This window comes from Rhinoderma darwinii, chromosome 7 (genome assembly GCF_050947455.1).
Source record: "Rhinoderma darwinii isolate aRhiDar2 chromosome 7, aRhiDar2.hap1, whole genome shotgun sequence".
In the NCBI taxonomy this organism is placed as follows: domain Eukaryota; kingdom Metazoa; phylum Chordata; class Amphibia; order Anura; family Rhinodermatidae; genus Rhinoderma; species Rhinoderma darwinii.
Window position 1 is genome coordinate 73,011,112 of NC_134693.1, and position 13,611 is coordinate 73,024,722.

The 13,611-nt window shown below is 40.8% G+C and overlaps 1 protein-coding gene across 2 annotated transcripts in view; it reads right to left on the reverse strand.

Moving 5' to 3' along the window:
* The window catches only part of LOC142657962 (putative RNA-binding protein Luc7-like 2), a 92,303-nt gene that overhangs the window by 61,038 nt on the left and 17,654 nt on the right, over positions 1 to 13,611 (reverse strand). For both annotated transcript variants that reach the window (XM_075833541.1, XM_075833540.1), the window contains 2 exons: positions 4,756 to 4,850; positions 3,262 to 3,360 (listed from right to left, as the gene is read on the reverse strand). In XM_075833541.1, the coding sequence (XP_075689656.1) occupies positions 3,262 to 3,360; positions 4,756 to 4,850 (194 nt within the window). The remainder of the gene's footprint in view (positions 1 to 3,261; positions 3,361 to 4,755; positions 4,851 to 13,611) is intronic.

Consider the following 13,611-nt stretch of genomic DNA (forward strand, 5'->3'; position numbering starts at 1 on the left):
ACTTTTTGATCACTTCTATTTTTTTTGTGGGAGATGAAATTGCACATTTTAATTTTTTATGGCATTTACCAGACAGGCTAAAAAAATTACTTATTGTAATAGTTCAGGCTTTAAAGGATGCGGCGATACCAGTTATGTTAAAGTATATCGTTATATTGACTGTCACCTATGAAGCCCTGCCAGAAGAAGGGCTTCATAGGAGTACAAAGATGGCAGACTTGGGGGCCTTTATCAGGCACCCAAGCTGCCATGCCAACTATCGGCAACCCGCGATCACGTTGCAACGCTACTGTGGGCCGGCCCACTATTTCTAATCACTTAGATGCTGCGGTCGCTATTGACCACGACATCTAAGGGGTTAAACGAGCGGTATCTCGGTCATTACAAAGTGTCAGCTGTAAGATACAGTGGACACGCTCATTTTATGGAGCGGGTTCTGCCCGTGAGCCCGATCCATACTCCCCCACCCGTAGGGAGTGTATAACTCCCAAATACAGCCACCGGTAAGAAGATAATTTACATAATGTGCCTCTCTAATGCGCCAGAGAATAATAGAATAAAATAAAAAAAGATTGTGGTAGTGCTCCTTTAAGAACCATTCAGAATAATTAGTATAGATTTTTGTAAAAAAACATTCAAACTAATCTCATATTTATATCAGCATATAACAAAAAAGAAATGAGGGGGAAAATAAATAAGAGGGAAGTTGATTGATTCTGTCCTACCTGGGAGGTGATCCCAGGCTTACCATGCTATAGAGATTCTAATGGTGTGATATGCCCACTCCCGCTGTTCTCATCTACACTAACAGTGAATTATCCAGTAATGTTAACAGCCTACAGTGCATTGCTTCAGTAATCGGAGCCCGTCGGCTATGCCGCTGCTGTGAACTGTGCTGATCCACGTTCCCCTAATTGTGGCCTCGGACATGCACAGTTCAAAGTGGCAGACTGAAGGAACCATTATCAGTCAGAGTAAACTGTCATGCATGTGCCCCTAATTGCTGTACGGACACACAGCTGGTTCAGACATATGAGCCCTATAAGGCTCCCTATAGACTCTCCAGCTCTTGAAAAAGCATCTCATTTCCCCACTAGGTCGCGCCTCCTGACAAAACGAACAAAAAATACGTTAGGGTAGCGCTGCAAAACCACTTGGGGCATGTTATTTATGGATTTATTTTTCTCTTAATTTGCAAACCAATATAGGACTAGTGCACACAGCAGAGAGATAGTTATAATTGCATTCTGGTTACTATAATTTGCATTGGGAATATGACAATGCGGTACGATTTGTACCCCTAGAAAAGTGGAGTGTGATCTGTGGACTGCAATTCGATCAGTGTTTTTTTCATCTATTGCTTTAATGTACTAGTCCTCAATGAATTAGAATATCATTAAAAAGTTAATTTCAGTAATTCAAATCAAAAAGTGAAGCTCATATTATATAGGATTCATTACACAGAGTGATCTATTTCCAGAATTTTTTTTCTTTTAATGTTGATGATTATGTTCAACAGTTAATGAAAACCCAAAATGTAGTGTCTCAGAAAATTAGATTATATAAGCCCAATTTCAAAAATTATTTTTAATACTGAAATGTTGGCCTACTGAAAACAATGTACAGTATATGCCCTCAATACTTGGCCGGGGCTCCTTTCGCATAAATTACTTCATCAATGCGGCGTGGCATGGAGGCGATCAGCCTGCGGCACTGCTGAGGTGTTATGGAAGCCCAGGTTGCTTTGATAGCATCAGCTCGTCTGCATTGTTGGGTCTCATTTTCCTCTTGACAATGCCCCATAGATTCTCTATGGGGTTTAGGTCAGGTGAGTTTTCTGGCAAATCAAGCGCAGTGATACTCCGGTTATTAAACCAGGTATTGGTACTTTTGGCAGTGTGGGCAGGTGCCAAGTCCTGCTGGAAAATTAAATCAGCATCTCCATAAAGCTTGTCAGCAGAGGGAAGCATGAAGTGCTCTAAAATTTCCTGGTAGACGCCGCGTAGACTCTGGACTTGATATAACACAGTGGACCAACACCAGCAGATGACATGGCTCCCCAAATTGTGGAACCTTCACACTGGACCGCAAGGAACTTGAACTGAAGTTCCTTGATTTCCAAATGAAACGCAAAATTTACTTTTATCTGAAAACAGGACTTTGGACCACTGAGTAACAGACCAGTCCTTTTTCTCATTAGCCAAGGTAAGACACTTCTGACGTTCTCAAGGAATGCGACAGTTGTAGCCCATGTCATGGATACATCGGTGTGCGGTGGCTCTTGAAGCACTGACTCCAGCCGCAGTCCACTCCTTGTGAATCTCCCCCAGATTCTTGAATGGCCTTTTCTTGACAATCCTTTTAAGGCTGCGGTTATCCCTGTTGCTTGTGCACCTTTTTCTACCACACTTTTTCCTTCCTCTGAACTTTCCATTAATATGCTTGGATACAGCACTCTGAACAGCCAGCTTCTTTAGCAATGTCCTTTTGTGGCTTACCCTCCTTGTGGAGGGTGTCAATTACAGTCTTCTGGAGAACTGTCCAGTCAGCAGTCTTCCCCATGATGGCGTAGCCTACAGAACCAGACTGTTGTACCATTTAAAGGCTTAGGAAACCTTTGCAGGTGTTTTGTGTTGATTAGCTGATTAGAGTGTGACACCATGAGTCTACAATCTTCAACTTTTACCCAATATTCTAATTTTCGGAGACTCTAAATTTTGGGTTTTCATTAATTGTTAGACAATCATCACTAAAAGAAAAAAAATGCTGGAAATAGATCATTCTATGAGTAATGAATCTATATAATATAGGAGTTTCACTTTTTGATTTGAATTACTGATATTAAGTTTTTGATATTCTAATTCATTGAGAGACTAGTGTATAGTAATTTTTTAATTGAAATTAAATTTACGTTTTTAACGGGAACGTGCCCTGATGAATTCTTTATAGGCGACATATTTGGTTTAAGAGTCCTAAGCAACATTTTTGCTCATGTGACATACTATTGGTTTATTATTAATATTTTCATGCCTAACTTCAAAAAGCAGTCAAAAATAAGATGTAAAAATGCACAGAAAAATGGGTTTTGGAAAGTTACTACATCTAAGTCAATAGTATTACAAACTCAGTGCATATAGTAGTGCCAGTGATAATCTAGTCACTCACTGAAGTTGGCTGGCATCACTGTCATCCAAATAAACCATTAACTGTGGTATGCTACTAATATGGACACTCAATATTTTAAAATAAACAAAAACTTACATCAAGCTCAAAGAAGAAATCTTGATGTTTAGATGCAATCTCATAGTCCGCTCTCAACGCCAAGTCATGCACCTTCAAACATTCTCCAAGATCCATTCTCTGCAGATAAAGAAAGATACATTATTCAAACAATGTGAGTTTAGAAAGTATTGCAAATGCAGATCTACATGATTACTTAAAGAGGCTCTGTCACCAGATTTTGCAGCCCCTATCTGCTATTGCAGCAGATAGGCGCTGCAATGTAGATTACAGTAACGTTTTTATTTTTAAAAAACGAGCATTTTTGGCCAAGTTATGACCATTTTCGTATTTATGCAAATGAGGCTTGCAAAAGTACAACTGGGCGTGTTGAAAAGTAAAAGTACAACTGGGCGTGTATTATGTGCGTACATCGGGGCGTGTTTACTACTTTTACTAGCTGGGCGTTGTGTATATCTGGTGACAGAGCCTCTTTAAAATAAAGAAAACGAACACTGACTCTAGTACCCCAACCACACACAATATTGGAGGCTACATCACAATAACTAGTCAGTATAAATAGTAGCAAATTTTCAACTACAGATGTAACATCACTACTTTGGCTGTTACTGGCACTAAATTGAACTCATTTACTGCTGTCATTTCCCACGACCAAACTCAAAGAACAAATTCGTTATTTTCCTTTAGCAAACAACCTATTTTTTTTTCTCTGGATCTCTGGAACCAGTTCTGGCTTTTCCCCCATCCTTGCCTAATCTCTACTGACTAATATGTCAATAAATGTGTGCCAGACTGGCAGGCCAGGGACATAATTTGACCAAAAAAATTTAGTGAACAATTGTCCATAATTGGCTACTTATGCCATTCTAGAATAGTTTTGGCAATCGTGAATATTCGCGCAAAATTTTAAAATTATGATCGGCTGGTCAAAATCAGATGCAAAGTGTATATCTATATTAATGAGAGTCTATAACTCAGTAAGGATGTGCCTGAATAGAATTTACTAACAGAATGTTAACCTATACTTTGTTTGGCATGAACACTTTATACTGGTGGATAACATTTTCAATTGAGACCCTTTTACACAGGCCAATTATCAGGCAAACGAGCGTTCACATAATGTTCGCTCTTGATCATTGCCCTGTGTAAACAGGGCAACGATTAGCTGATGAACAAGCAAATGGCTGATTGTATCGTTTATGCAGCCGAATATATCATGGTCGGCAGCACATCACCCTGTGTAAACAGGGAGACGTGCTGCCAACATGATAGAAATGTATGGGGATGAGTGATCGTAGTAACGAGCGCTGGTCCCCATAAATAGCTCCTTGTGAAAGGAGCAAACAAGCACCAATTAACAAGCGGTCTTGTTGCGCTCGTTTACACGGAACACATCTGTGTAAGGTATTAGAAGACTCCCTTACAGCACGAAGTATCTTCAAATCACTAATTGTTCGCTGGTGGTTTGTAAAGTCATGCCCAGTTACATAATATACCAAAGACAAATTGACATACCGTTCCAGAGAGTATATCGTGGGGACAGCAATTGAGCAGATGGCTTTTGCACACTCTTTCATCACTAAACTTGATCCGCTGTCTTGTTGTATCACCTGAAAAAGATGACCCATAATATCTCATATTAGGGATTCAAAAGGTTGTGTTGTGGACCATAACATCAGCCTAACCTTAAAAAAAAAAAAAAAAAAAAAAAAAAAAAAAACCCTGACTGAGGACTAAAAAGTGGCACCACACTTAGTTTGTTGGATGGGATCAAACCTAAAATTTCTGGTATCAGTAAAAAAGTAAGCATTATGTAATAAATTGTTCCTTCAATCCGTTTCCAAGTTCTGAAACATATCACTTTTTATTTTATTAACATATCACTTTTAATTATTTCGTTTATTAACTGCAGCACAATCAATGTGGCCATACTAAAGAAGATCTGTCAGCTCCGCAGACTTGTCTATTTTAGTAAAAAATTGTATTCTCCATAAAATAACAATTCTGGGGAATATTTTCTTAGAGCTCTACGTTGTGTTGTTCCCTCTGTTATTCCTCCAAGAAATGGATGAATAAATTGAGAACTGGGTGTTTCCACTGGTAATGTCAAATCGGTGCTGACAGATGGAGGAGTGGGGACACGCTATTTTGACAAGAGCCATGGTAACACCCAGTTGTTAGTTTATTTATAAATGTTTGAGGAAAAAGGGTATGTTCACATGCTGAGACAAAAACGTCTGAAAATACGGTGCTCTTTTCAAGCCATTCGCGATTTTCACGGCCGTTTTTGGAGCGGTTTTCCATAGTCAATGAAAAACGGCTCCAAAAACGTCCCAAGAAGTGACCTGCATTTGTTTTTCGCGGCCTGTTTTTTTACGCGCCTGTTCTTCAAACAGAACGTCGTTTTTCCCATTGAAATCAATGGGCAGATGTTTGAAGACGTTCTGCTTCATTTTTTCGGGCGTTTACGGCCCTGAAAAAACGGCCGAAAACAGTGTGTGAATATACCCTTACAGAGGAATAGAACAGTGCAGATCTCTAAGTAAAAATGCTCCGCAAGTGTTATTTCATGGGAATACAAGTATTTACTCCTTTACATAGAAGTTTCGTGGTTCCGGCTGAGATTACTGGAAACAATAGCGCAGAATGCATCGCTAGTGTCTCCGGTAAAATCACGTACACCCCGACAGAAAGCTGACTGAACACATTAAAGTCAATGGATTCCGTCAGCCACTGGCGGTGTCCGTTGTGCAACGGAACCGTTGCTTCAGTTATTCACACTTGTTCTGCTCCTCTGACGAAGCACAACAACGGAACACACCGACGCAGGTGTGAACGAAGCCTAAAACAGACATGTCAGAAGAGCGGACAGGTCCTCCTTAAAAATAAAAACTGCTGGGTAAGATGTATGAACAAACAAACTTGAAATTAAAGGCACAAATGAATAGGCCTGGATTTAAGGATTTGTCATTAGTTGTATAGAATAAAATGGATGGAAATAAACCAATGTCTAGAAAGAAAGCTATCCACTAGATCACTAAGGGACAGTTTTAGCAAATAAAGCACTAGAAAACACTGCATCATGGACTAGAACGTCCCTACTTCTAAATATGATCTGGTAGAAAAAGCTTAGGCCCTGTTCACATTACCGTCTGGGGTTTCCGTTCATCCATTCCGTCAGAGCAAGAGACGAATGGAAAGCCGAACGGATACTGTAGCTTCCGTTTGCACTACCATTGATTTCAATGGTAATGCTTTAGTTGCAGTTGGTTTCCAATATGCTATTGTTTCCGTGAAAAAACCCAGAAACTTTACAGAACGGAAACCAACTGCGACGGAAGAACTACCATTGAAATCAATGGTAGTGCAAACTGAAGCTACAGTATCCATTCGGCTTTCTATTCATCTGATGGAATGGATGAACGGAAACCCCAAAACGGAACCCGATTGTAATGTGAACAGGCCCTTAGCTTATCTATTACTAGTTTTGTAATACATTAATATTTGCAACAAATGTATTAAAACAATAGCCCTTACTTAAGACTAGCAGGTAACAATTACATTTTAGAATGGAGGGGTAATACAAACCTGAAAAGTACTTACACTAGTCAAGACCCAGGAATACTGTTAGTGCGCAACATTTTAGCAACATTACCCTTCTCGAGCTCTGTGGACTGTCAAAACTTTTCATGATGTGATCAGCTGGAGCCCACAACAGATTTTCCTATGTTTTTGCTTTTTCTTTGATGCAGATAATTATAAAAGCAAAAGGGCAACATCCAAAACGGAATACACTATTTACCGGATAGGATACCGGCAAAAAAAATATGTCACCACTCTTGTGAAGATAAACTTGGTACATTAAAATATGCCACTCTGCTAAAAGGAAGTGTGATGGAATATTACTAAATGGCCTACACTAATGTGCTTTAGTCATATAAACTGGTGGTGATTTATAGATATTAATATTTATAAGCACTAATGCCATGTCTGAGTGGAATTACAATTCATTAGGGTAAGTTCAGACTTCGGTTGAAGTGTACATTAGGCGCATGAACTGGAAACGCTCACGGTGCATATTCTGAACTTACCCATAGGGCCTTACAGTGCTTCTGATTGCCAAAAGGGTGCCCTTTTGACACCTGCCAGGTACACTTTATTTTTTTTTTAAACGTTATAGGAAAGCACGCGGTATAAATTATTTTGTTTTTAACATGACAGCCTATGTGTGGCATACAGTAACATCACATCAAGAGTGTTTCCCAGCGTAAGTGGCAAATGTAAAGCCCAAACGCAGCGTAGACTCTGCAAATACTTAAAACATTGTAAGGGTATGTTCACACCGCCTATTTTCGGCCGTTTTTTGGGCCGCAAAATCGGAAGCAGATCGCCTCCAAACATCTGCCTATTGATTTCAATGGGAACCCGGCGTTCTGTTCCGGAGCGGTTTTTTTTCCGCGTAGAAAAAAAAAACGGCCGCGAACAAGTGCAGGACACTTCTTGGGACGTTTTTTGGAGCCCTTTTCCATAGACTATTGAAAAAAGCTCCAAAAACGCCCGTAAAAAACGCAGTGAAAATGGCGAAAATCAGGAGCGGTTTTCTCTTGAAACCAGCTCCGTATTTTGAGACGTTTTTGACTCTGCGTGTGAACATACCCTTACAACTTTGGTGTTCATATACATAGTATCCCTATTTAACCTACTGCATGACTATAGTGAGAATTGCAATTCAGAATTGGTCCCTTTAGCTGCAAGCCAATAAAAATATTGAGGGAGATTTATCAATACCGGCGCAACATATCAGCAATGTGTCATTCTCTCTCAGTGAAGCGTGCAACCAATTCACAAACAGAGCGCACGGCCTGTTGAACCTGCAGTTGTCTTTAAATAATGCTAAGTCGGACCAAAAACAGAAACCGCTTATACTTGGTGTAACTGAAACCCCACCCAATTTCCCTGACACATTCTTATGGTGTCGAAAAAGTGGCGCTGGGGCTTTATAAATCTGGTGCTCAGCATGAACACCATATATTTAAATGGATTTACACTAGAAAACATTGATAAACGTGCCCTGTTGTGTTGACTTTGTACATGCTGGACTACATGAGCATTCTAAGCAACAATTGAAGATAATGTAAAGCAGGGTAAAAAGAGCCATACATTTTTTTTTTTTTAAAAAGACCCTGAAATTAATGGAATCACCATTACAGTAACATTTGTATTTACTTGTTTTTTTTTTCTTATAGAATTCAATTGTGTGCGAGTTATAAAGACTATTTTAAATGCGTTCTGTGCGCACTACTGGTAATGACCCCGATATCCATGTGGATTTAATGATTCATCAGGAACTCATGGAAACGGTAATCTGGCTGATAACCACTCCAAGAGAGATATATTATACATGCAGACTTCGGGCACTTCTAATGTGGTGACAGAGCCTCTATCTCCTACATAAGGAGATGGGCGCTGTAATGTAGGTGACAGCAGTGTTTATATACCAAGTTATTAGCGATTTTAGCTTATGCTAATGACTTTCTTAATGCCCAACTGGGCGTGTTTTTACTTTAGACCAAGTGGGCGTTGTACAGAGGAGTGTATGACGCTGACCAATCAGCGTCATACACTTCTCTCCATTTAGTCAGCGCATAGGGATCCTGCTAGATCAGTATGTGCTGTCTTAGGGTATGTTCACACGCAGTGGTTTCAGACGTAATTCAGGCGTTTTATGCCTCGAATTACGCCTGAAAAACGCTCCTAATACGCTTACAAACATCTGCCCAGTGCCTGCAATGGGTTTTTGTGATGTTCTGTTCACACAAGCCTTTATTTTACGCGTCGCTGTCAAAATACGGTGCCTAAAATGACGGCTCGTCAAAAGAAGTGCAGGACACTTCTTAGGACGTTTTTGGAGGTGTTTTTCATGGACTCCAAAAACATCCGTAAAAAACGGGAGTTGTTAAAAAAAAAAAAAGTCTGAAAATCAGGAGCAGTTTTCGACTGAAAACAGCTCCGTATTTTCAGACGTTTTTGCTCACTGCGTGTGAACATACCCTCATACTGTGATACATTGGCCTTTTCTGTAAAATAATGAGTTTAGTAACAGCACGTACTGTATGCACATAGGAGACATGCAGTCATCTGGACAGGGAAGTATTGCTGTATAGTAGTCGCAGAGTCAGCGCTGTAAGCACGCCTATGTGATTCACATCCCATTTCCCTTAATATCAGCGGCTCATGAAGTCTGCGCATGCATGGTAATGGGGGACGTCAATCACTTAGGAATAGACGTGCTTACAGTGCGGACTCAGTGACTATACAATGCTGCTGCATTGGGCATGGTTGAAAGTGTTTAAATATCCTACAGCGTCATGCCGGGAGATGGCAAAAATCACGGGACCGGTTCCCTTTAATGCCGGGTTCACACTGAGTTTTTTGAGGCATAAAATCTGCCTCAAAATTCAGTTTGGAAGTTTGAGGCAGATATTCCTCTGCCTGCACGCGAATTTTCACCTGCGGCCATTGAGCGCCGCAGGCATAAAACGCAGCTAAATACGCTTTCTCTGCCTTCCATTGATGTCAATGGGAGGTCAGAGGCATAAACGCCCAAACATAGGGCATTTCCATTCTTCCTCCCGCGAGCCAGTTTTTACGGCTCGTGGGAGAAAACCGCCTCCGCCTCTCATTGAAATCAATGGGAGGCATTTTCGGTGAGTTTTGCGGCACGGTTTCCGCGTAAAAAAACCTCGGTGTGAACATACCCTAAGTGGGCTGAAAACAAGCTCACAAAACGTATTCAAATATCATAAAGATAATATCGGGGCGAGTAGCGGGGAGTCCGTGATTGTATTATATACTAACCACTACAATTTGCAGCCTCATCTTTCTTCATACAAGATGAAGATTACCTCCACAATATTGCAACAGCCTCCAACCTTCATGTTAGCTCTCCCTATGATGCTCATTAATGCGAGAGATAGTAAGAGAATTGACTGAGGATAGGGCCACAGTTCAGCCTACATGTTTAAGAAACATCACATACTCAGAAGCAACTAACGCTAAGCAGCAAGTTAGGTGACCACATTGTATTACCATCACACTGGAGCGAAATGGTCAGTGCTGTTCCAGCAAAAACACTCATCCTAATCCTACAGGTTACATCTTCAGATGGCTCTTAACCCCTTGCGTACCTTCGACGTAATAGTACGTCGCTGGCCGCTTATTCCAGCGTACCTTCGACGTACTATTACGGCGCAGGAATAAACTGTCACTATGTGAAATCACATAGTGACAGAACAGCGGCGGCAGCTGTCATTGACAGCTAACCGTCTCTGCTACCGGCCTGGGGACCAATTAGCAGTCCCCAATGCCGGCGATTGCTGTGATTGGTCAGTCTCTGAAGACTGACCAATCACAGCCGTCTGTGACGTCGTCTGCAGGAGAAAGCTCCTGTCACTTTCTCTGATCTCCTCACTTCTGTGAGTTACGTGAGGAGATCAGAGAAAGCGGTGTAAAAAAAAAAAACACTATTTTTATTAACCCCTTCCCGAAAATGGGCGTATAGTAACGCCCTGAGGATGAAGCGGGCACAGGAGCTGTGCTCGCCCCATCTTCATCGGATGTCGGCTGTAATATACAGCCGACATCCCACTGCAACTACAGCGATCACTGTCCTCTCCGATCGCTGTAGTTTAACCCCTTAAATGCCGCTGTCAATAGCGACAGCGGCATTTAAGTGATTGATAGAGGGAGGGGGCTCCCTCTGCACCCCATTGCCCCCCCCCCCCCCCCGCGAAACATCGCGGGGTTCTGATGGTTGCAATGGCAACCAGGAAGCCTAGCAACGGCTTCTTGGTTGCCAGGTACGGGAGCCTATTAGGTCCTGCACGAGGCAGGACGTAATAGGCTCAACTGTCAGTTATAAAATGACAGTTACAATACACTGCACTACACAAGTACATACAGAAGTAGTGCAGTGTATTGTGCAGGGGATCAGATGATCAGATCTTCCAGTCCCCTAGTATGTATAAAATAAAAAGTGAAAAAAAAGTTAAAAAAAAAGAAGTTTTAGATAAATAAATACAAGTTTACCGTAATAAAAACAATAATCGCCTTGTTTCCCTGATCAAGCCCTTTATAATTAGAAAAAAATGAAAAAAAAGACAAACTAGACATAATAGGTATCGCCGCGTTCGTATCGGCCTGGACCTAAAAAAATATCATATTATTGATCCCGCACGGTGAACACCGTAAAAAAAATACCATAAAAAACAATGGCAGAATTTCCTTTTTTGGTCACGTTGTTTCCAAAAAAATGGAATAAAAAGTGATCAAAAAGTCACGCGTAGCCAAACATGGTACCAATAAAAACGACAGTGTGTCACGCAAAAAATGTATGTACTCCGCACAGATTACATATGCCCCCACATTATAAACTGAAACACCAGTAAAACACTAAACAAAACTACTACCAAGCAAAATCTGCGCTCCAAAAGCCAAATGGCGCTCCTTCTGGGCCTGGCAGTGTGCCCAAACAGCGGTTTATGACCACATATGGGGTATTACCGTACTCTGGAGAACCGCTTAACAATTTATGGGGCGTATGTCTCCAGTGGTACAAGCTGGGCCCAACGCATTGAAATATGTGGAAAATGTCAATTTTCAATCTACAACATCCACTGTGCACTAATTTCTGCAAAACCTTTGGGGGTCAAAATGCTCACTACACTTCTAGATGAATTCCTTGAGGGGTGTAGTTTCCTAAATGGGGTCACTTCTCGGGAGTTTTCACTGTACTCGTACCTCAGCGCAATGCAACATGGCGTCAAAAACAAATTTTGTAAAATCTCCACTCCAAAAACGAAATTGCACTTTTTCCGTTTAGACCCTTGCCGTATGTCCAAATAGCCGTTTACAACCACATATGGGGTATTTCCGTAATCAGGAGAAATTGTGTAACACATTTTGGGGTGTCTTTTCTCCTGTATTCATTGTGGAAATGAAAAATTCTGAGCTAAATCTACAGGTTATTGGAAAAAAAAAATGTTTTCATTTTCACGGACCAATTCTAATAAAATCTATAAAACACCTGAGGGCTCAAAATGCTCACTACACCTCTAATTTAATTCTTTCAGGGGTACAGTCTCCAAATTGGGATCACATCTGGGGAATTTCTACTGTACTGGTACTTCAGGGACTCTGCAAATGCGACATGGCCCCCAGAAACCAATTCAGCAAAATCTGAGCTGCAAAATCCAAATGGTGCTCCGTCCCTTCTGAGCCCTGCCGTGGGTCCAAACAGCAGTTTATTACCACATAATGGGGTATTTCCGTAATCAGGAGAAACTGCTTTACAAATGTTGAGGTGCTTTTTCTCCTTTATTCCTTATAAAAATTAGAAAATTCTGTGTTTTTTCCAAAAAAAAGTCTCTTTCATCTTCAGACTAATTCCAATAAATTCAGCAAAAAACCTGTGGGGTCAAAATGATAACTATACCACTAGAAAAATTCCTTGAGGAGTATAGTTTCCAAAATGGGGTCACTTTTGGGGGGATTCCACTGTTTAGGTCCCTCCAGGGCGTTGCAAACGTGACACGGCACTGAAAACCATTCCAGTAAAATCAGAGCTCCAAAATCCAAATGGGGGTCCTTCCCTTCTGAGCCCTGCTGTGGGTCCAAACAGCAGTTTATTACCACATATGGGGTATTTCCGTAATCGCGAGAAATTGCTTTACAAATGTTGGGGTGCTTTCTCTCCTTTATTTCTTGCAAAAATTAGAAATTTTTACGTTTTTCCAGAAAAAAAGTAGATTTTCATTTTCACAGACTAACTCCAGAAAATATAGCAAAATACCTGTGGGGTCAAAATGCTAACTATACCCCTGGATAAATTCCCTGAGGGGTGTAGTTTAAAAAATGGGGGTCACTTTTGGGGGTTTCCACTGTTTTCGCACCACAAGACCTCTTCAAACCTGACATGGTGCCTAAAATATATTCTGAAAAAAGGAGGCCCCAAAATCCAAGAGGTGCTCCTTTGCTTCTGAGGCCTGTTTCAGTCCATTAGCACACTAGGGCCACATGTGGGATATTTCTAAAAACTGCAGAATCTGGGCAATAAATATTGAGTTGCGTTTCTCAGGTAAAACCTTCTGTGGTACAGAAGAAAATGTATTACATATGAATTTTGTAAAAAAAAATGAAATTTGAAAATTTCAGCTCTACTTTCCTTCAATTCCTGTAAAACGCCTAAAGGGTTTGAAACACTTTCTGAATGCTGTTTTGGATACTTTGAGGGGTGCAGTTTTCAAAATGGGGTGTTTTATGGGGGTTTCTAATATATAGGGCACTCAAAACCACTTCAGAACTGAGCTCGTC